This window comes from Crinia signifera, chromosome 5 (assembly GCF_055691185.1).
Source record: "Crinia signifera chromosome 5, ASM5569118v1, whole genome shotgun sequence".
Classification (NCBI taxonomy): Eukaryota; Metazoa; Chordata; class Amphibia; order Anura; family Myobatrachidae; genus Crinia; species Crinia signifera.
Genome location: NC_139221.1, coordinates 297,898,416 through 297,923,582, shown reverse-complemented (window position 1 = coordinate 297,923,582; position 25,167 = coordinate 297,898,416). Strand labels below are relative to the sequence as shown.

General features: G+C 45.6%; 1 protein-coding gene across 1 annotated transcript in view; it reads right to left on the bottom strand.

Moving 5' to 3' along the window:
- ST8SIA6 (ST8 alpha-N-acetyl-neuraminide alpha-2,8-sialyltransferase 6) overlaps positions 1-25,167 on the bottom strand; it is a 102,909-nt gene that overhangs the window by 19,630 nt on the left and 58,112 nt on the right. The window contains exons 2-6 of the mRNA XM_083189338.1: positions 22,017-22,070; positions 18,334-18,417; positions 10,986-11,072; positions 8,368-8,512; positions 255-367 (exon numbers count right to left, since the gene is read on the bottom strand). Of these exons, the coding sequence (XP_083045464.1) occupies positions 255-367; positions 8,368-8,512; positions 10,986-11,072; positions 18,334-18,417; positions 22,017-22,070 (483 nt within the window). The remainder of the gene's footprint in view (positions 1-254; positions 368-8,367; positions 8,513-10,985; positions 11,073-18,333; positions 18,418-22,016; positions 22,071-25,167) is intronic.

Below are 25,167 nucleotides of genomic sequence, written 5' to 3'. Positions count from 1 at the left end.
GCACATTTAACATTGAAAACACCCATTAGGGTTTATTTTAAATCGTATACCATTGTATATGGCATACAATGGCATACAATGCGATGGTATACAATTTAAAATTGTATAACATCGGCTGCCATCGCGTAACATCGCATCGTATGCCTTATGGTATGCGATGCGATGGGTGCCGTGCTAGGAAACAAGTACCAAAAAAACATTTAAATTCTGTTTCATTCATTTTAGAAAAGTGGTAATGATGAATTGGTTCTTACCTGAAGACAAAATCTGATTGGTCGATTTCAGCCCCACAGCTGCTGTTGGTTAGTATTCCGCCATTTCCAACTACAGCACATTGCTTGAAGGGAATTCCGACAAAGGGCTGCGACTATAATACAAATCAAGAACATTCTTTTTGTGTTTTAAACACAGCAACTCATGCGGTGCAAAGACAAAAGGCACTTATACAATACAGCATATAATGTATCTCAAGTACTGTTTATCCATCTAAAGATGTCTTTGCCCACAGCATCCCAGCATTGCAATGTACCACATTCCGGAGCTTGGTGCATTGGTGGTAAATGGCCAAACCTCCAATCCCAGCATTTCCGGACACTTGCCCACATTCTTAGTATTGGTATATCCTGTCCCCATGTTTCTTATGAACTGCTCTTACTTTGTGTTCTTGGGTTTTGGTTAGAATCCCGGCCGACGGGATGCTGACCGTCAGGATACAAACGCCAGCATCCCAACTAGCAACCAGAAAACCATAGATGAGGAGGCCGATGCCAGAATCTCAACTGCTGGCATCTCGACTGTCCAAGGAGGCACTTCCCGGGGCCCCCACACATTAAGGGCCCCCACACTCTCCCCCTGAATTGCGCATGTCGCTGGTACTTAAATCATAGCACAGCATGATTCAGCTGTGTCTTCAACTTCCCCACTATATACTACACCAGCACTTTTGTGCACAATTAATGCACCAAAGATTCATTGGTGCATTCCAAGAAAATACTTATAAATGTTAATAATAATAAATAACCCCTAAATATGACAAACAATAGTGTTGTCTGCGCAACAATCGTAAATCTCTACTTGAATGGAAAATCCTTTGAAAATTACAAAAAAATGTAAGGATATTAAAACATTTATTAAAAAGGTTCAGTATAAAAATATATATGCAGGCTGCATGTAGCGGGAGTGTTTTTTCTGTATTAACTGTTATTTGTAATAACAGATGTAGCAAAACCAAACGCGTTTCATCTCATAAGAGACTTCATCAGGGGTAAACAAATCTCCTTAGAATTTTAACCATACAGGCCTGGATTATATATGCCTCAGTATATAACGTACTGGAATTATATGCCGGTATCATCCAAAACAGAACAATTCTAATGTTTCATTTATTGGCCTTATTATTCCATAAAATAGAGTTGTATTATATGGGTTCAAGATTCCAGCATATAGTGCATGTGTCCTCCAGTGCATCCAACTAGCAAGTGTGTCAATAACAATATAATAATAATAATAATAATAATAATAATAATAATAATAATAAAATATAACCTGTTAAGACATAACTTTCTTGGAAAAGATGATTTATTGCATTCTTCTTTATATTATCCATGACATTTGGAACATTAGGCAGGGTCGAAACTAGGGTTTCCGGCACTCGGGGCAAGGCAGTCATTTGGTCACCCCCCCCCCCTTTCCCCTGATGGGGGGGGGGGGAACCAAATGACTGCCTTGCCCCTGGCGCCAGAGGCTGGGCAACCCCCCGCTGACAACATGACCTGTGTGCAGCCAGCGGGGGTCCGGGGGCAGCAGCGCCCCCCCCCGCCCCCATGCAGTGCCCGGAGCGCCTGACCCCCCAGCCACCCCCCTCCCCTAGTTACGGCCCTGCATTAGGGTACATTTTGTAAAGTGTGATTTGCATTTTGGTTTAAAAAAAAAAATACTTTTTTCTTTCTCTGAATTAAAATCAATCACTACGCTGATTGATAAATTATAAGGTACTTGTTTACTAGCACGGCGCACGTCGGGTCCCATTGCATACCATTAGTTAAGGTATGCGATGGGACCCGATCTGACCCAAGGGTTTTTAGAGTTGATTGTACAATTTTTACATCTCGTCGCATCGCATGCCATTACAATGGCATGCGATGCGACGCGATTACACCCGATTTGCCATTGATTCCTATGTTAAATGCACCCCCAGACCCGATTTTTAATTGTACACCCACCCTGATGGGTAATTACTATGTGAAATGCCCCCCATTGTTAACGCCACCCCAGTATCAATGCCAACCCAAAGCGTGACAATCGCAGCGAGCCCGCGAGGGGCGGCGGTACGCGTCCTCCGACCTTTTCATACCCCCACTATCCACGTCGGCGTGGAGTTGATTGTATGGCCTCTTTTCTATTCTTATTTGTTCTTATGTTTCAAAAGAAAACGCAATCTAATACCCCTTTCACACCGCACTTGTTAAACTGTATTTTGCCTTTTTTTTTTTTTTCATTTTAAAACATTTAAGGCTGCAGTGGGAAAGCACCAGAGTTGATTTACCGGTTAAAGATAACCGGTATTTCAAAACGTTTAAAAAGCAGAGTCCTACACGTTTCAGAGCCGTTTTTTATGCAGTGAGAATGGCTCTGAAACGGTGTTTAGTAAAAACAACAGACTACAGACCTGTGATAGGCTGGCTGCCTTGAAATGTGTTCAGGGGATTAAACGGGTTGACTGATGACAATGATATTTAAACAGTATTTAAAACAGTAATCTACTGCAATGTGAAGTCTCAGACCTGTTTTAAATACCGTTTAAAAATACCGGTTTTTAGAAACGTTTAGGCAGTGTGAAAGTGGTATTATATTATTATTATTTTTGTTATTATTATTATGTACCTCAGCAGATTTCTAAAAAATACCTGTTTTCTTACTTTATTTGACATTATCCAAATATGCCTGGTCAGTCTCATATTATATTATCCGATAAAGATAAAATCTGTAATATATAAAAGTGGTCAGGTCTGAGGATGGGGAACCTGCTATTTTACTCTCAAGCTGTTGATAAGAGAACGTCAGGAATTCTTTCACTGCGTAAAATGTATTGAGAAAATTCTATTATACTAATGACATTTCCAGTCCTCTGATTCCCTGAGTACAGGTGCTCGGCAGTAACACAATGCAGACTCCAGGTTTTGGATATCAGCTAAATCTAATTTTGTGATTCTGTGAAATGATAGAATTTTGTGATGTGGTATTAGCAGTTATGCGAGCCATAACAGTCATGTCCCAGGTGGTGGAAAGGATTCTCATACTGAAAACCAATATGTTTCTTGTCTGTCTTCTGCAGGGGTGGATTACCAACGGGGCGACCCCAGGGCCCCCACAAATTCTAGGGCCCCCACACCTGCCACCCCGCTGCTGCTGCGGTGGATGTGGAGCATGGGGAGGCAGAGGGTGTCTGGCACTGTGGGCTGGTTCTCTGTCACTATGTGAGTGTGAGTCAGAGGCTCCACCCAGCGTTATAGACACTCACACATTGAGTGACAGTTGTAGCAAATATATAGGAGATGTAGAATATCCTTTAAACATAGCTGCCCTGAGCAACAAGCAGGACACCGTGATGTGATTTCAATCTTTGGACATAATAAAATGTAAGAATAATAAAATGTAAAGATAACAAGATTTGTGTGTTGGCAGCTCGGTTATGGAGATTTATAACAGGGGCGAAAACATCTCAGAAAGATAAAATGGAAAGAGGAAATTAGATCTCAAAATAAAAGGTAACGTAATACAGACTGTAATAACACAGACGGGTTCTTTCATTCATGGCAGATCAACAAATATACCCACATCGGTACTTTCAGTATTACAGACAGACAGATGTGATGTATTTATGAATTAGATTTGACCTCATTAATAATAAATGGAATTGTTTTTGGACAGTGGGTATGCATATACAGTAGTGGCTGGTGGTGCAATCGCTCGCCTGTGATTATGATATAAGTTTAAGGGGCCGATTTATTGGCTGTCTCCATACTCTCAGCCAAACAGCTCATCACGGTTTATTCCTATGGAGAGTGAACGGGAATGACCCCACCAGTTCTGCCCCGGCCTCTCATAAGAGACAGTTCACCGGTTCTTGTTTTGCAAAGGCCCTGGATGCTACATGACACAAAGGGGCAGATGTATTAAGCCTTAACAAGAGATAAATGCAAGGGTAATAAGGAGAGATAAAGGTCCAGCCAATCAGCTCCTTACTGACTTTTTTCAAACACAGCCTGCAACATGGCAGTTAGCAGGTGATTGGCTGGATGTTTATCTCTCCTTATCACCCTTGGATTTATCTCTTGTTAAAGCTTAGTACATCTGACCCAAAGTGAATTCAGCATTTCGCAGTTAGTATATTGGTGAAAGAGAAATGTGTGTGTGTGTATATATATATCTATCTCTGTGTGCGTGCGTGTGTGAGTGTTTATGGCACCCCCTTCTGGCGGGAAACGGTCATGAGGTAAACAGCATGTTGGTTGACAGTCATTAAGTCGACATGCAGAAAGGTCGACATGACTGTAGGTCAACAAGGCCATTAGGTCAACACAAGCATTAGGTCAACATGGGGGTAGGTCGACAGTCAAAAGGTCAACATGCGAGCCATGCGAGGGGACGTGGTGCGACGTTCAGTGTCCATGTTGACTGTGTCGAAATTTGGGAGAAAATAATGTGAAAAACCCCATGTCGACATTTTGACTGTCAAACTTACCCCATGTTGACCTAATGCTTGTGTCGACCTAAAGACCCTGTCGACCTAAACCATGTAGGCCTTCCTGCATGTCGACCTAAATGCATGTTGACCTAATTGTGTCGACCTAATGACTGCAAACTATAATGCTTTTCTGTTAGAATTACTATGCAGGGAAAAGGTGGAGGTAGAACTAGTTGCCCCTCACTATTACAGGTGGTGCAACTCAGTTCCACCCCATTCTTCCCCACTTTAAGCTCTGTTGCCAAGTCTCCCCAAAAGTCCAGAACAGTCTCTTCCAGCCTCCCAAAATAGTTCCTGAAGGAGGCTGGAATGGCAGCGAATCCCGACACCCTTGCCCTACCCTGCCCCCATTTTAAAATATTGTGAATCGTAGTTTTGAACCGCAAGATCATGTGTAGCCCCGACACTGTAAAATGATGTGAACAGCGGCTTTAATCAGCGAGTTCCGGACGGGCAGATAAGAAACTACACAAGTGCTGGTGGCTGTTGTTGGGTTGTTGCACTGGACAGCCAGCTGCGGTACCTTCCACTATGCATGCATGCTGACTAGTCTGTGGATTTGAAACTTATTTTCAGTTGCCCGTAACAGTCAGCAGCCAGCAATCATTTTTAAAATCCTGGAAGAAGGCAATCAGTATATTTCTACCGCATCCAGCACCGTGGGCCTTTATCCTGCTGATTACTGACAGACAGTGAAGCATTGTGCTGCATTATTCCCCGGTAAATACAGCTGACACTGACAATTAACAGTCTGGCTCCTTTCAGTAGAATGATGGGCAAAGTCTGGGCGCAGGTTACAGCGGATGGGGGTGGGGGCAGCTTGGAGCGGCTCTCTGCCGACTTACACTCAAGCTGAGCGATGGAGTGGAAGTGATTGCAGGCATTACCTCGTTGTCACTCTGCCAGCACCATTAGCAGCAACATGGGGAACGCTGCACACATTTTAACACTGCAATGCAAACATCAATTGCCTGGATCTTGCTACAGTAAACAAATGTCACCACAAGACACCCAATCCTAGCTGTTATTAACTAGTTTGTGCCCAGTATTCAGCAATGTGTCAGCTGATGTATTGTAATCCATTATAGATGTCCCCCTCGCAGGTTTCATGTATCAAGCTTCAAATAGTGATAAAAGGGAGAGTGATAAATAATCAGCCAATCAGCTCCTAACTGCCATGTCACAGACTGGGTTTGAAAAATGACAGGTAGGAGCTGATTGGTTGTTTATCACTCTCTGCTTTATCACTTTTTGAATCTTGATACATCTGGCCCTAAGACACTGTCGACTCGCTGGATAACCCCCTCGATCCCCCATCCCATTCCCCGATACCTATCTCTGCATCAGTAGGTCTCAGCCTAGCTCCGTTCTCCGTATTTTGTAGCCTCTGTTTTCTGTATGGGAGTGTCAGAAGCTGCACATGTATGTAACACGTTAGTTGGTGAGTGTGTGGCGCAGTTGTAGTAGCGTAGTGTAATCATGGTTGGTAAAAGGAATCTGTAATAGCATATCTTCCTTCATTAAATAGGTGTCAACTTTATTACCTGTCCTAAATGTCCATGTGTCGGTGCTCGAATGAATTTCCCCCTTTTCGCACATGGGCGAGACTTCACTCGTGTGGGGCAGCGTTCACCTGATCACTGGGCTGCGAAAACTCGCAGCCCAGCGATCAGGTCTGAATCGGGCCCCTGGTCTCTACTCTGCTAGCTGTTATATTTACAGAACGATTCATTTTCTACTGGCTCCCTACAATTCAGTATCCAGCCCATTCTGAGATGAAGAGGTGAATTCTTAGGTACTTATGAGTTATCTGGGCGCCCGATTTTTTGATTGTATGCCTTAAGTTAAGGCATACAATCAGATGCGATGCGATGCGATATCGCATCGCATCGCATCGCATCGCATGCGACCATCGGATGCGATGACCCGATTTTTCCATAGGAATCAATGTTAAAATGGACTGAGTCCATTTTAACATGGAATTCAATGGGAAAAAGGGGTCCTTTTCATACCCCTACTATCCAAGTGGGCATGGAGTTGGATATAAACCTGTGGCGAGCGTAGCGAGCCACCGAGCCCGAAGCGTGGCGAGCGAAGCGAGCCCCGCGAGGGGACGGTATTCTGTGTCCCCTCGCGGGGCTCGCTACGCTCGCCACGCTTCGGGCTCGGTGGCTCGCTACGCTCGCCACAGGTTTATATCCAACTCCATGCCCACTTGGATAGTAGGGGTATGAAAAGGACCCCTTTTTCCCATTGAATTCCATGTTAAAATGGACTCAGTTCATTTTAACATTGATTTCTATGGAAAAATCGGGTCATCGCATCGCATCGCATCCGATGGTCGCATGCGATGCGATGTGCCCGATCCGACCCGATTTAGAAATCGGGCGCCCAGATAACTCACAAGTACCAATTCTTATGTAACGGAACAATTCAGCATTTCTCAGGTGCATTGCTCCCTGTGATCCCTAGCCTTCCAATCCTGCCCATTGGCACGTCACATCACTGCCACCCTTTCTGTCTGGGCCGAGGACTTAAGCCCTGGCAGTCCCCCCTTTGTGGCAGACCTAGTGATAAATTACTGATAGCTAGAAGCATATATGGCTATGGACAACCTCTCTGCTTTATCTCTCTCAAAAGTTTGATTCGTCCCCCCTAAAATATTTATTTTGTTAGATGCTGCCGTGGTTGTGAAGGTGACTGTGACCACATCCAGAAAGCCCCAGAGCCCTGTGGTGGGTTACACCTACCTCTGACTGTCCGGGGTGTGTTCCTGAAGTAACTGTCTTGTTTCTGGACTGCCAATCCTGGCCACCTACCTATAATTATACTGAATGCTTACACTATGCAGTGGGCAATGAGCAGTTCATTCATATAGGCAGCCATACCGGACTGTTCCATTTCCCAATAGGCAATGTAATGAGGATGGGAGCAAGGAAGGAGCGAATACAGTAGGGACAGTGGTGGCCTTAAGGAGTGATGTTCTCTGTACTTTTTGTACTAGATCGCATTCGTGCATTTTGTATAGGGGGCCGATTCAGGATCGCTCACTGCGATCCAAATTCAGCTCCAGTCCCGATGGTCGGGGTTTGCTCATCCGCATTTCTGTGCATGTGCAAACCCCGGCAGCAAACAGCTTCAGCGAGTCGCACACTCGTCGAGCCATTTGTTGTGGGGAGGGAGGGTCGGGGGCGTACACCAGGCCCACCAGCAATGCGCTGTGATCTAGTACCAAAAGTACAGGCTGCACATCATTTTTCTGCTGTGTGATGTGCTGTGCGCGGGAGCACGCATCGCACTGCACAGGGAAAACGCTCCGTGCCTGGGCACCTTTACATGGAATAATGCCACTGGCTGTCCACCCGAAATACAATCTAGCCATCACTTACATTCTCCAGAAGAACAATGGTAAACTGATAATGAGAAAACGATCTGTAGCTATTTACAGAAATCCCTTGAAACCACTAAACAAAGCACCTGAACTAAGTGTCACTTACGGAACTTCTTCATTTAAAATTCAGAACAACTTTCTCAGCACCCAACATTTCATTTACATTAGTGGTTATAAAGTATTCATTAATTCCCCGACACGGAAGCTAATCACGTTTTACACCTCTTACCTTCGGCAGCATTCTGTAGATGTCCTCTGCAATTAAAATGTTCTTTTTTGTTTCCACTTCATATGTAATGTTACTTCCGAGTGAGGTATTGTTTTGTGATACTATAAAGTTATTAACAGCATTGCAGCAGGAAGACAAATACAATCTGCAAAGAAAATCAGCATATCAATCTACATGGAATAATACATGGCTGGTAAATATAGGATTGTATCATTTCTATAGGAAATGGGGAAGGGTGGGCACACACACACAAAGATTTATCTGTCCACTCTGTCTGGTGGAAACAAAAATCTGTAAATGTATGGGAGCAAATGACAATCGATCAATTGCTCCCAATCAATGGAAAATGGATAAAAACTATTGTTCGGTTTAACTCAGGGTTGCAGACTTTAAGATTCTCCTCTCCGGGAGAAGCCCGGAGAGGAGAGTTTCAGCAGCCGCTCCGGGGGGGGGGGGGGGGGGGGGGGGGCTTATGAGTGACATCACTAAGCCCCACCCCCATGCTGGTAAAGCAGGGATTTCATGGATCTCCGTGGAGGGGGCGGGGCTAAATGACGCGATTGTGCCGTTTTAGCTCCGCCCCCTCCTCTGAGACCCGAGGATTGCGGCATTTTAATGCCGCGACTAGGGGGACAGCGGGGGTCCCACCTGAATCCGGGAGGGTTGCCCACCCTTCCGGAGGGCCGGGAGGGGGTCCCGATTTTCGGGAGACTCCCGGAAATTCCGGGAGGGTCGGCAACCCTGGTTTAACTTGATAAATCAAACTACTTTAACCAATTTATCCAAATTACTAGTCTCATATGCTACCAGACATTTCCTGTTTTTGTTCCCACCAGATAGATTACACAAGGGATTTGTTGGTAAACTGCTCAATCAGAAGTGATGTCACTCAAGTGCCAAATTACAGATTACACAAGGGACCTTATTCTGATCCACACGCAATGCTGCAAATTTGGTAGTGTTGCGTGTGGACCGCCCCCTCCTCAACTGTTGCGATCCCCCCGCACTGCTGCAAATGGATGATTTGCATAATCATCCATTCATATCCGGGGAGAAATCCAGCACTTGCAAATCAGAGACACCTCTATGGTGCCTCTGACCTGCACGGCCCTGTGCCCTCCTATGTCAGCTACGTCTGATCTGCACGGCCCTGTGCCCTCCTATGTCAGCTACGTCTGATCTGCACGGCCCGGTGCCCTCCTATGTCAGCTACGTCTGATCTGCACGGCCCTGTGCCCTCCTATGTCAGCTACGTCTGATCTGCACGGCCCTGTGCCCTCCTATGTCAGCTACGTCTGATCTGCACGGCCCGGTGCCCTCCTATGTCAGTTACGTCTGATCTGCACGGCCCTGTGCCCTCCTTTGTCAGCTACGTCTGATCTGCACGGCCCTGTGCCCTCCTATGTCAGCTACGTCTGATCTGCACGGCCCTGTGCCCTCCTATGTCAGCTACGTCTGATCTGCACGGCCCTGTGCCCTCCTATGTCAGCTACGTCTGATCTGCACGGCCCTGTGCCCTCCTATGTCAGCTACGTCTGATCTGCACGGCCCTGTGCCCTCCTATGTCAGCTACGTCTGATCTGCACGGCCCTGTGCCCTCCTATGTCAGCTACGTCTACATATGAAAAGCAATGTTACAGTGTTTTCCAGCAAAACATTGTTACATAGCAATCTGTACACAGATACAGCCACAGTCACACACAGAATATGGGTATGTCAGAATCCATACCCAACCAGAAGTCATTCCGTCTGTAAACGCCGCCGGCACGAACACCCGCAGATTTCACCCACACGCATGCGAATGGATGTTTTGCATAAACAAGATGGTCGCCGACCATCTTATGATTTCTCAAGCGCTAGCAGATATATGTCAGTCTCTGTGGCCCCCCTGAGCGGGAGGAGGGCGGGTAACGTCAGCTGCCCGCCTCCGGCACCCACTACCAGTGAATTACCATGAGAGCTCTCAGCGTTTTGATGGAAACGCCCATGAAACGCTGGGCCTTCCCATGGGCGTAACCCATGTCCGCCGCCCCATGCCTGCACTGCTGTGGGTCGAACGAGCCGGCGAATAATCAATTTGCCGCACCCGCTCGCACAAAGTGGCTGCACATGCGCAAAAAAGTTTATGCGCAAGCGCAGTTGCACAACATCAATCCCCTGTGCGAACATGCAGGGGAGTGCACCAACCTATGTGTAACATGGCAGGTTGTGCATGGAGGATAGAGGTATATGGACCATACTTGCCTTCCCTCCCGGAATGGCCGAAAATCGGGTCCCCCTCCCAGCCCCCCCGGGAAGGTGGGCAAGGCTCCCGAATTCCCCCCAGAGGCCCTGCTCCCCCCCTCCCCAGAGCTGGGGAAAGAAGTGCCATAAATCGCGGGTCCGGGGGTGGGACTAAAATTACACGAATCGCGTAATTTTGTGTCATTTTAGCCCCGCCTCCTAATCGCAGACTCGTGAATTGCGGTGTTTGCGTGGATTGGGGGCGGGGCTTTGATACGGCAGCCTTGCCCCGCCCTGCACATTTTGTTGTATTCTCCGGGACATTGAAAAGTCGGCAAGTAGGATGTGGACACATCTGTATACCAGGTCCTAAAACACGTATACTGTGACATCACCTGAATCGGCCATATTCTTGTGGTCTCTTCTGCCAAGTACAGTTCTGCACTTCATTCACAGCCTGGATGTAATAATCCTCTGAGTACCTGTACAAATGGCCGAGGACAGATTATTCTTTTTATTTTCCATAATAAAAGCCATGTAAAGCAATTCCATGGAAGTCATTATAAAGAAGCTACAATTGTCAATAATAAAAGACATTGCCAAACATTGTACTGTGTGTGTTCTGCAATCCCCGTTCTCTTCTCAGCCATTTGCATTACCATACTGTCACAATCCCATTTCTGCTGACATTCTCCGTTGATTATTTGACAGATGTTTTGGATTTTCTATTCTACATTGACCGCTCGTCATGCGCCATTGTGTTGCTTTATGATTCCGCACAGGATGTTTCAATAAAAACATGATATATTTGCAAATTGTTGGCACTGGCTGGCACTATGAAAATCTAATACAATTTTTGCCTACTGCCTAATAATTGACATTTGTTATGGGAATATCAGTAACAGTATTACAAGTGGTCCGAACTGTACCTTTCTGGAGGAACTTGGGATCACATGATGAGAACAGAAACAGCTAGATATGACATCCTCTTACCGGGATGCGGTCATTTGGTCTACAGCATTATGGTCAACAGTCATTAGGTCAACATGGGAAAATGTCGACATGGGTCTAGGTCGACATGGGAAAAGGCCGACATGGTTCTAGGTCGACAGGTCATTAGTTTGACAGATCGTTAGTTTGACAGGTCATTAGTTTAACACATTGTCTAGGTCGACATGGTGTTTTTCACTGTTTTTTGAGCCGACATGTGCCGACAGGCGGTATTTCATGCACTACCATCCACTAGGGCGTGGTGGGAGAATAAAATAGTGCCCGACGCATTGCGAGCACAGCGAGCGATGCGAGGGGATGCGGTGCACTTTGACCTGTGTCCATGTCGACTGTGTTGACATTCAGGTAAAAAAACAGTACAAAACCGGATGTCGACCTTTTGACTGTCGACCTAGTCAATGTCGAACTAACGACCTGTCGAACTAATGACCTTTCGACTTACAACCATGGCGACCAAGACCCATGTTGACCTTTTCCCATGTCGACCTTATTACTGTCGACCAAATGATCCCAACCCCTCTTACCTATCACAGACAAACCTGGGCTCTCATTCAGATCAGGTTGGAGTTGCTATAGCTACTGCTTACATAGAAGCATCAGTAACAGCACTAATATGGTGATGCAGCAGGGGGCATCATACTTTCTACATGCATTATTGATCCATACGGCATCAGATTATCTATGACAGTGGCGTCACAACAGGAGTTTGGCCCCGGCTCCTGCTCAGTGATAGGAGCTGAGTGCCGCACTGTAACATTACATGCTGCACCCAGCTCCTGTCAGTGTGTGGGGGTCAGCAATTGCATACAAATCACTCTCCAGAGGGAGCCCACACTTCACAACGGAGTGGCAAAAACAGAGGTCAGGTTGAGAGGCCACAATTGCTCCCAATGAGGCCACACCCTCCAGGCTAAGATACACCCCTTTTCCCTACCATGCATCTTTGTTGCACTAGTTGTCAAGGAGGCTAGTGAACCCACTGATCTGTGACACCACTAGCCGCTGTGTGAGTTCTGGGGTTGTGCAAGCCAGCTGCTGTATTTGGTACGCAGTGGCTTGCAGGAGGAGGTGCGTTTTCAGGGAACGTTTGTTGGTTAGGAGACTGGAGGAGAGTCTTATTGTGCATGGGAGAGCATTCCACAGGGTCCTGCAATAAGGAATGGGAGTGAGCAATGAGTGTGGATGAGTATATGAGTACACCTATGCACCTGCAGGGTGACCTGGAAAACATGAACTGTTACTCGAGGACCAAGCTTGAGAAGCACTGGACTAGGTGATAATATTCACTCACAGACTTAAGGTGGCCATACATCTACAGATTTATCTTCAGATCTGGCTGCTTGGAACAACAACAACCTGGTAATGGATGAGAGCAAAAAGTTTACCATTTGCTTGGAAATGATGGAAAACTGACAAACTTTCATTCAGAAATGACCAGGTTTTTGTTCCAACCAGCCAGATCTGAAGGTAATTCTGCAGCTGTATGGCCACCTTAACCTGCCGCAGAGGCTCTGTGATCGCTCTTCTAGGCTTAATTCAGTTACAGTTAATATGCAAAAATATGCTAATGGTGCAAAGCCTGGGATTTTGCAGAGGTTCCCATCGTCGGCATGTATTTATGACCATCGAATGACCATTGGAACTTAGATACCAGGGTCAGAAAAACTGAACAAAGAAGCTGTTGCTAAATGGGGCACACCCAGAAAATGCTCACAACACACCCACTACCTCCCGAAAATGCACACTGACTATCAATCACTGCGACTGCCATTAGGTACCACTACCGTGCATGTAGAGTACAGCTTCGATGCATATGCAGTCCAGTCAGAAAAGATGGTCAACTCTGCAAACATTAGCATTTCCTCCCCTTCTGAAGGCCCAGAGTCGAATCTACCAATGGTATTGCAGTACACTGGGGCATGTGTGGACTAACGGAACCACTGCTGCCCCTGTCACCCTCTTTCTGTCTCCCACTGTTTTTCCCTGTCACACTCTGCAGCCCCCTGCCTCTCACTGTCACCCTCTGCCCCTTCCTTTTACCCTACCATGTTGCATTTAGTGAAATTGGGTTGAAGTGGGGGAGGAGGGGCCAAATTATATTGTTGCACCTGGGCTCACCACCAACAAGTTCCACAGCTGAGCAGGCCCTATGTAATACAGGAAAAGCAAAATGTGGGGGGGTCACTGGGATAAAGGGAAAAAAAACTAAAAAAAACAAGTCTTTGCCCAATAGCAACCCATTCCATTAGCACTAGGGCTACATATTACATTACAGAGTAAAGGTGCCCATACACTAGTAAGATTTATCTGCAGATCTGGCTGGTTGGAACAAAAACATGGTTATGGATGAATGATAGTGTCAATTTTCCAGCATTTCCAAGAAAATGGTCAACTGTCATATGCTCTCATCCATAACCATGTTTTTGTTCCAACCAGCCAGATCTGAAGATAAATCTGCGTGTGTATGGCCACCTTAAGAGAGAACAGTAACTAGGTAGAGTTGGGTCTGGGACGGATATTAGACAGCACTTACATCGACAGCCATTACATCGACACCATTAGTTCGACAGCTCAATAGATCGACATGGTTTTAGGTCGACATACCATTAGGTCGACATGTCATTAGGTCGACAGCTCATTAGGTCGACAGCTCATTAGGTTGACATGTTTTTAGGTCGACACTGCCATTAGGTCGACAGTGTCTATGTCGACAGTCAAAAGGTCGACATGGGTTTTTTCACTGTTTTTTTGGCCGAAATGTCGACACAGTCGACATGGACACAGTTTGAAGTGTACCGCAGACCCTCGCATCGCTCGCTTCGCTCGCTGCGCTCGGCACACTATTTTATTCTCCCTCCACGCCCTAGTGGATAGTAGGGCATGAAATACCGCCTGTCGGCACATGTCGGCTCAAAAAACAGTGAAAAAACCCATGTCGACCTTTTGACTGTCGACATAGACACTGTCGACCTAATGGCAGTGTCGACCTAAAAACATGTCGACCTAATGAGCTGTCGACCTAATGACATGTCGACCTAATGGTATGTCGACCTAAAACCATGTCGACCTATTGAGCTGTCGAACTAATGGTGTCGATGTAATGGCTGTCGATGTAAGTGCTGTCTAACAATAGTCCGGATACCGTAGAGTTATATAGAGTTATCAGTATTGTTCTGATTTCTCTCTTAAATTGTGACACATTCCAAATATCGCTGTTTGTGACTTGATAACCAGCAGGGATTCACAGTTCTCTTCAATGGTGAATACATAATTAAAATACATAATCTGTTTTATTTCTTACTCCAGATGGGAATAACAATATATGGTGATTTGTTACAGATTGCATTCTGTATGTCGTTAGTGATCCCAACAAATCAATTCATCATGCAGACAATTAGTAACTGAAAATGAAACTAGACGAGGTACGGTGTAATATACAGTAAAAGGAAATGCCTGAGGCTATTTATTAGTGTGGATGTAAGAAACTACAGACCAACACTATTATATCATGCCATTAAATATACTGTATTTAATGATTTATTTGTAAGGTGCCACACATTCCACTGCATACAAATCACACAAACACCAATTAAATATAATAACAAACCATCTATACATCAACAAGGCTAACTACTCCTCACATCTATGAGGTGAAGTACCGCCAGTGACCACTAGAGGCCATCGATGGACCCAATTACTCTTTTGTGTGCTAAAAAAATGTCAGAACAGAAAGTGAAAGCAATTTTTTTTCTGGGACACTGATCTATTTGAAACTACAGATGGAGCCATCCTCATCTAGCCCTTTAATAGGATTACTCTGCTAATCCCCTACTGTATTGTTCTATGTATTGTATTGCAGCTGAGAACAATAGGCCTTGGTGAGCCATGGCTCACCATGGCTATCCAGAGATGGCTACATGAGGCTGGCTCCATCTGTAGCTGGATATGGAGAGATGGAGCTGTGACAGAGATTGGAGTTAGCAGTGGCGTAACAGAAAATTTTGCTCCCCCCCGCCGGGACAATATCGGCGCCCCCCGTTAAAAGACAAGACCCCCCCCCCCGGGGAGCTGGCAGGGGGGTCCGTGCGACGCGGGGGTACCTGTGGTCAGGGACTCGGGAGAGCCTGGAGGTCCCTGCGGCGCTGATTATGAGTTGCCGGGGTCCCTGCAGCGAAGTGGAAATATTGCGCTACCGCCGTGCGGCGGCACGGGAAGCACTTCTGACTCTGAAAACACTGGGCGCATGCTGATTGGCTGAATCTCAGCCAATCAGTGTGCGGCCGCGGCCAGTGTTTTCAAAGTTAGAAGCGCTTCCCGCGCCGCCGCAGTATTTCCACTTCGCTGCCACGACCCCGGCAACTCATAATCAGCGCCGCAGGGACCTCCAGGCTCTCCCGAGTCCCTGACCACAGGTACCCCCGCGCCGCACGGACCCCCCTGCCAGCTCCCCGCTGCACCCACAAGCAGTGGGGAGCTGGCGAAGAAACAACAGCGCCCGCAGACCCCCGGCGCCTCCCCGTCAGCGCGGGGGCTGCGGCCCTTTAGTTACGCCACTGGGAGTTAGGAGCAGATAGGGACTGGGGGTGGTTTGGAGAGTTTGTGGGTTAAAAACTGTCACAGCTCAAAGTAAAAGTAAAAACGGGCACAGCTCAAAGTACATTTTGACAGGCTTTTAACTAGTAAAAGTACTAATATCAATACAAATGATACAAGTACAGTTACAAGCAACACATACACTGTACACTACAAGCACATCAGGTTAAACATGATAGCTTAACAGATAGATAGAAGTTAAAATATATTGGTTACTTTCAAGGTATAAACAAAGCAGGTGCTGATGAGGCATAGGGCAGAGAGGACCCTGCTCCTATAACCTGGGTGTAGCATCAAATGGGACATGAGTGGAGCTGGCAGGGGGCAAGTACAGGAGTTTAGAAGGAAATAGAGTTTGGCAGGGGGTTGGAGAGCGGTGCAGAGTAGATAGAAGGTTATGGATCATTGGGTCACCAAATTAAGGTCGACATGCATTGCGTCGACCTCAGAAGGTCGACTATCAAAAAGCCGACATGAGTTTTCCCCCTATTTTTTGTCCCGATTGTTGACATGGTCGACATGGACAACATATCGGTGCGCTCGGCACACTATTCTAATCCCCCTCCACACCCTAGTGGATGTAAGGGTATGAAATGCCCCCCGTCGGTACATGTCTACTAAAAAAAAAGTGAAAAACTCATGTCGACCTTTGACCTTCCCATTGTCGACCTTTTGACCCAGTCGACCTTAGCAATGTCGACCTAAGCCTTGTCGACCCTAAGTGGTCGACCAAATTCATGTCAACCTTAATAGTGTCGACCGTATCCCAGATAGACAGATGATTAGATAGATACATACATGTAACTCATTGTTGATATCTTCATAATACACTGCGGCAGCTTGTCTATCAGGTATAATAAGATACCGAGGAGAATTTGATACACTAGAACTTTGCAATTTAACCTTATTTAAGAGAATGCTTCTTTTGTATCAGGCTGGTTATAAATGAGTTTAGATCCAATTCCTGTAAGAGGGTCTGTGTTCCTGCGGTGATCTGTCTGAGGAGATGACATCTGATATGATACAGTTACAGCAGAAGTGAACCAGAGAACGTCACCATCGGATAGGGAGCAAGGTGGTATCTAGGCAATAAGCCTCCTTGGCGTGTTACCAGCGGGGGTTATTGTTAGTAACTACGTGTGCATTCATCATAAATAATCACCTCGCTTATGGATCGGCATAGGAAAAAGCTGCTTAATCAGATTTATAACGGAGCTCGGAAAAAGTGCTTAGGGGACGGAGAACAAAAGCGAAAGGCTCCGAGGCATTTCGGGATGGTCTTAAATAGAGACTAAAGGCCAATTAGTCCTTTTATTGAGGAAACAAGGTCTTGTAAAGATTCCTGGAGATGAAGTGCAGCGCTGGTGCCAATAGGTTGTGTAATAAAATGATTACAGTGAATCTGTTTGAGGTGGTTACACATCTGGTTTTGCTGGTAATTACATTTAAGAAACAATATTTTAGCAACACTGCTTGTATGAATTACAAATAATGTTATATACAATTATATAATTTGCTACTTAGCGGCTGATGTATCATGCAGTGAAAACAGAGCAGAGACCTGGACCAGTGTAGATGTTTCTCATAGCAACCAATCAACTTCAAGGTAGTATATTCTATAACATAAGTAGCAGCTGATTGGCTGATTGAGTCACTTTTCCACTGATCTACTTCTCCTCTCAAAAAATGTCAATTAACTATACATTAGGAAAGGTCATAAAATAGGGCAGTTGTTTTCAAACTCGATCCTGAAGGCATTCTAAAGGTGGCCATACATCTACAGACAGATTGTCAGATTGGGCTGGTTGGAACAGAATCCTGGTAATATCGGAATAACAGTTTGGCAGCTTTCCAGCATTTCAAAGCAAATGGTCAACTGTCATTTTCTCTCATCCATTACCAGGATTTTGTTCCAACCAGCCCAATCTGACAATCGATCTGTAGATGTATGGCCAGATTAACAGTGCATGTTTTAAGCATATCCATGTTTAAGCAAAGTTTTCGGGAGCCTCCAGCAATTTCCAGGAGGGTAGGCAAGTATGCTGTTAGGGTGCCTTGAGGACCGAGTTTAGGAAACCCTGCAATAGCCTCATATGAAGTTGCCAACACTTCAGGAAATGAGCACGTGGGAACACTCACCTTTTCCTCAGAGACACTGACAACAGGCGATCCTGGACATCTCTGCAGAATAAGCTTGCTGTGTAATTATTTGGTTTAGGAATTCTAAAAAGTGAATAATAAAAATATATATAGTAGTTGTATTTCTGGTTTACTTACACTATCAGGTTTTTATTGCATTTTGTTTCCTACAATAACATATAATCACCTACAGCAATTACACGCCACCTATGGCTCTATAGTTATAGTGGCACTGCAAACCCCAGCATGCCCTGCAACCTCTGGGACTTGTAGTTCCATAGCAAACTGATAACCCCAGGCCACGCATCAGTACACACTTTCAAGTTTGAAATGTTAAACTTTGAGCATTTAGAGAAACTTATTACAGTTAACAGCCAACTAGAGGAGGGGACAAGGGGGTGGAGAGCTGCAGCCCTCCCAGTAGAGTATGCCACGGCACTGAGCCAGTTGCAGTCCTTGATTGGACTGGCTGCACTGTGACTGGCAGTGACCTCCTATTGGAAGTTCTACCTGTCAGTCACAGACACTATAAGCAGTCCCATTGGGAGTTGTCCCCTCCCTAACAGACTGCCAGTCCGCGATTAGCAGAGAGCCGGTTTCCTTTAGGACAGCACTCCCTGCCTTACCATGCAGCACTAGCCTGCTTCTATGGACTGCAGTCGATAAAAGCAAGTAATTACACACGGGACCTCACATATTATATTGTGAGTTCGGTAAGCCACTCTGGTTCTTATTTTTGCTCAAATAGGATTGATTCGTTCTTCTGAAATCTTACACATGGTCTTCTTTTTATACGAACATCATGTCAAACATTGATCATCGCCTGACGTCGAACTTCCGATTATACTAACAACGACGGAGTCAAGCGCCATCAATATTGTTTTTCCAGTTGCACTATTCACAAGGGAGGCTTTCCAGGGATCCTCCGTCACTATTGAGGCTGCAAGGACTTCTAGATCGCGCCTTGAGACTTTTACTGTACTTTTTCTTTTTGTGAAACCTCAAGCTTTTCCTGTGTTGATCATTAACATGTCTACTTATTGCTTGTGTCAAACTTTTGACCATATTGACCATATCTTTGTCCACCTATTGACCATCCGGATGCCGTTTGGGTAGATACAGGATGCCGCTTTCCCTCCTGCACCGGCAGCCGCCGGTTTCAGCGGCGTGTTCATTAAACCCTCTCAGCTGTGATGTTAGATTCATGGACATCATGTTTTATAGGTAGTCTATTGGGTGTAGACGCATTCTCTTTTGCTATGTCTTGTCTAATTACTGCCAATTATATGTCTTCCATTTCCAAGCGTACTTTCCCTGTTACTTCTAAATCATTAACACATCTTAATTTAAGCGGAGACATTATGAAAGTATGAATAAGTGCAGCACTCAGGCTGTATCACTTTGTATCAGCGCATTAGCAGATGGCACAGTAATTAGACATCATTTAAATGCGTCTCTCTTTTCTTACTTTCTCTCTCCAGTGTCAGGATAACACCGCCCTGCTTCTGGGGACGCTATAACTCACAGACAATCGGGGTTCCAAAGGTTGTTTCTCCGATATAGGAATCTCGACAGTCAGGAACCCGACAGGAAAAGTTAGAGGTAGGCAAAGTATGAGTGGTGGCCTGGAGCTAGTGGTTCCACAACTGACGCTTCACCCCAGGTTGTCCAGGCCTTGTAAAGGTAGTTTTATGAGACATAAGGCCTTATTCTAGTCCACTCTTTCTGACAAAATCCTTCTTAGATGGACAAAACCATATGCACTGCAGGTGGGGCAGATGTAAAATGTGCAGAGAGAATTAGATTTGGGTGAGTTATTTTGTTTCTGTGCAGGGTAAATACTGGCTGCTTTATTTTTACACTGCAATATAGATCTCACTTTGAAGTAAACCACCCAAATCTAATTCTCTCTGCACAAGTAACATCTGCCCCACCTGCAGTGCACATGGTTTTGTCCATCTAATTTGTCAGAAAGAGTGAACTAGAAGAACCCCCATAGTACATGTATGCTGTATCAGGCGCATGCGCGTTACTTAGTACAATGATTATTTTATTGCACAGCACACTGTTGTCTTGTAAAACTAAAGCCGTTCTCTCCATGCCATTGTGAGGGTCATAAAGCAGCTTTACAAGTGTGTTGCCCTCTCCTATGAATGCAGGTATGCGTATAAGTCTCTGTTACACAGCGACTGCTAATGCGAAGCACATTTCTCGTGTCAATATAAAACCACATACTGTACGCAGCATGAAAAGTACGAGTGTTACGCTATTTATTTCATAGTGAACCTCACTTAGGGCCTTATTTTGGTTCATTCTTTCTGACAAAATCCTTCTTAGATGGGCAAAACCATGTGCACTGCAGGTGGGGCAGATGTAACATGTGCAGAGATAATTAGATTTGGGTGGGGTTTTACTTTAAAGTGAGATCTATATTGCAGTGTTAAAATAAAGCAGTCAGTATTTTCCCTGCACAGAAACAAAATTACTCACCCAAATCTAATTCTCTCTGCACATGTTACATCTGCCCCACCTGCAGTGCACATGGTTTTGTCCATCTAAGAAGGATTTTGTCAGAAAGAATGAACCAAAATAAGGCCCTTAAATAGGGAACATGGCAAATGTGGGGATACGGTCGGTTGGTCGACCTAAAGATGGTCGACAGTCATTAGGTCAACACCACTGGGTCGACATACTGCAAGGTCGACATGGGTCTAGGTCAACATGGTCTAGGTCGACATGGGGTTTTTCACTGTTTTTTGAGCCGACATGTGCCGACAGTATGAATTTCATGCCCTACCATCCACCAGGGTGTGGTGGGAGAATAAAATAGTGTGCCAAGCGCAGTGAGGCACCGTGCCCGAAGCATGGCGAGGGGACGCGGTGCACTTAACCCTGTGTCCATGTTGACTGTGTCAACATTCTGGACAAAAAACAGTGAAAAAATCCCATGTTGACCTTTTGACTGTTGACCTAGACCATGTTGACCTAATGCTAGTGGCGACCTTATGACCTGTCAACCTTGTAATATGTCGACCAAATGGTGTCGACCTAATGACTGTCAACCATCTTTAGGTCGACCATATGATCCTATTCCTGTATATTTTATATATAAATACATTTATATATATATATATTTCAGTACATGCCTCACAAGTATTTGTCACAGTCATCTCCTAAGCGCTAAGATCAGAAGACGATCTCACTAACTTACTATCGGCAGTGAGGTCTGATTCAGACCCATTCAGCAAGGTCCGAATTCGGACGCTGGCTAATGGTTGCGGTACTGCTCATGCACATTGCCAGCAATCTACTTGCAAGGCGCTTGACAGAAAGTGGGCATGTGGGGGGTGGATCCCCAGCATTTCAGGGGCGTGCCTGCAAAAATGGTGGGCGCACGCAGCCCTTCAAGCTTGTTCGTACGGTAAGGTGGGATTTCGTGGGGGGTTATCTGTCTGCTGGGCTCCGTACACTCGCAGCCCAGCGTGCAGGCCTGAATCAGGCCTAATGTCCTAACCACATTAAGCTGGGAAGTATTTGTATTGGCTGCCATGGGATCCAGCCAGGGGGCGGGGAGATGTGTTCTCTTGTCTACATGCACATGGGTTCAGTAACACAGATTACATTAAAACAAAGACCTTTATAAAAATAAAAAATAAAAATATATATATAAGATATAGACTTACATGTGGCTTACTTCAGGCTTCACCAATCCCACTCGGGTTGTTATATTGCTCGGCCTAGGAGAATAAAGGAGAAGAGCGGTGAGCGGAGATCCGGGTATGGGAAGGTGTTTTGTCATTCAGTGCACAATGTGACACACCACACAGTAGCGTGTCTATGGATGCATCGTATCATGTGTCTCTGGATGGATCAGTGAAATGTTTTCTCCTGTGCTCATCCCAACCTTAACTAAAATCTGCAATCTCTCTCTTGCTACAGGTATCTTTCCTTCTCTGTTCAAGCATGCAGTGATTACTCCCATTCTGAAAAAACACAACTGTGACCCTATAGGCCCATACACACTGGGCGACTATAGGGTCATACCAGGAAAGAGCTACATCATTTAGACCTAGCGAGTGTAGTGTTTGTATGAGGAGACAGTGGTCAACAGTGTCAAAAGCAGCAGAGAGATCTAGAAGAATGAGTGGTGAGTAATGGCCTTTAGACTTAGCAGTTACCAGATCATTTACCACTTTAGTCAGTGCTGTCTCAGTGGAGTGTTGGGAACGAAAGCCTGACTGAAGTGGGTCCAATAATTTGTAGGAGTTAAGAAAGTGCGTGAGGCGAGTTTAGGCAAATCTCTCAAGCAGCTTGGAGAGGCATGGGAGCTGAGAGAAAACTGCCAAAAACTGGAATTCAGATATTACCAGGTTTTTGTTCCAACCAACCCAATCTGACAATCGATCTGTAGATGTATTGCCACCTTAAGTCTCCAGCAGAATCCAGAACTTGCAAGCAGGCTGATGGAGTTTTGCCTTGATCTGAAGTCCCTGTGATGTATCAAGCTTCAAAAAGTGATAAAATGGAGAGTGATAAACAACCAGCCAATCAGCTCTTACCTGTCATTTTTCAAACCCTGCCTGTAACATGGCAGTTATGAGCTGATTGGCTGGCTGTTTATCACTCTCCATTTTATCACTTTTTGAAGCTTGATACATTGGAGAACATGTAATGGCCGCTGAGTTGGCCAGATAATCTGCCGGTTGGTTAGATGGATGCTAAGTTGGATAATGAATGGACACCACACAGCTACAGCTAACAGCCAATATCTGCTGATGTTCCATGCAGATAAATGCAAGTTTAATAAACAGGCCTTAGTATAAGCATATATTGTTCTCAGAATGTGCCATTTTCCAGTATAATGTTAATTTGTTAAATTAGGCATTGGAACATTTAGGCAGAAGGGTGCAAGATGGTGAGAAGTTATTTATAGAGATATCGTGGAATATATCATCTTAATGAAGAAGAGGAGCTGTGTAATTCCTTTGCAGTTGGCAACCAAGGTATTAAGATTTAAGGTCAGACCACAAAGGAAGAAAATAAGCTTCAGAACTGCAGTCAGGAGCCTTATAATATACCCAATGGTGCTTAGAAACACATGATACATTATGAATGAATTGTGCTATAACCTTGGATACATAAAACTGTTTTATTGCAAATAACCTAAACAAATTATAGGAACTGTTCAGGGAGCTGTAACTTCTGAATATAGCACTAAGGATTTCTATATAATAATACCAATGTATTTTCTGCTTGACAAATAGCCATAGAGGGTGGAAAACGAGCAGCTAATATAAAGAACGGTTCACCTTCATCTCTTTGGATATTAATTGCAGTACATCCTATCCTGGTACACTGACGGAGTGCCAACACATACTGTACCACAGCGCTGATTCCTGCATCTTATCCTGGTACACTGACGGAGCGCCAACACATACCACAGCGCTGATTCCTGCATCTTATCCTGGTACACTGACGGAGCGCCAACACATACTGACATACTGTACCACAGCGCTGATTCCTGCATCTTATCCTGGTACACTGACGGAGCGCCAACACATACCACAGCGCTGATTCCTGCATCTTATCCTGGTACACTGACGGAGCGCCAACACATACCACAGCGCTGATTCCTGCATCTTATCCTGGTACACTGACGGAGCGCCAACACATACCACAGCGCTGATTCCTGCATCCTATCCTGGTACACTGACGGAGCGACAACACATACCACAGCTCTGCTGATTCCTGCATCCCAGTATCCTGGCACACTGACGGTGCCAACACATACCCCAGCGCTGATTCCTGCATCCTATCCTGGTACACTGACAGTGCCAACACATACTACAGCGCTGATTCCTGCATCCTATCCTGGCACACTGACAGTGCCAACACATACTACAGCGCTGATTCCTGCATCCTATCCTGGCACACTGACAGTGCCAACACATACTACAGCGCTGATTCCTGCATCCTATCCTGGTACACTGACAGTGCCAACACATACTACAGCGCTGATTCCTGCATCCTATCCTGGCACACTGACAGTGCCAACACATCCTACAGCGCTGATTCCTGCATCCTAGTATCCTGGTACACTGACGGAGCGCCAACACATACCACAGCGCTGATTCCTACACCTTATCCTGGCACACTGACAGTGTCAACACATACTACAGTGCTGATTCCTGCATCTTATCCTGGCACACTGACAGTGCCAACACATACCACAGCGCTGATTCCTGCATCTTATCCTGGCACACTGACAGTGCCAACACATACTACAGTGCTGATTCCTGCATCCTATCCTGGTACACTGACAGTGCCAACACATACTACAGCGCTGATTCCTCCATCCTAGTATCCTGGTACACTGACAGTGCCAACACATACCACAGCGCTGATTCCTGCATCTTATCCCGGTACACTGACAGTGCCAACACATACCACAGCACTGATTCCTGCATCTTATCCTGGCACACGGACAGAGTGCCAACACATACCACAGCGCTGATTCCTGCATCCTTGTATTCTGGCACACTGACAGTGCCAACACATACCACAGCACTGATTCCAGCATCCTATCCTGGTACACTGACAGTGCCAACACATACTACAGCGCTGATTCCTGCATCCTAGTATCCTGGCACTCTGACAGCGTGCCAACACATACTGTACCACAGCGCTGATTCCTGCATCCTATCCTGGCACACTGACAGTGCCAACACATACTACAGCGCTGATTCCTGCATCCTAGTATCCTGGTACACTGACGGAGCGCCAACACATACCGCAGCGCTGATTCCTACACCTTATCCTGGCACACTGACAGTG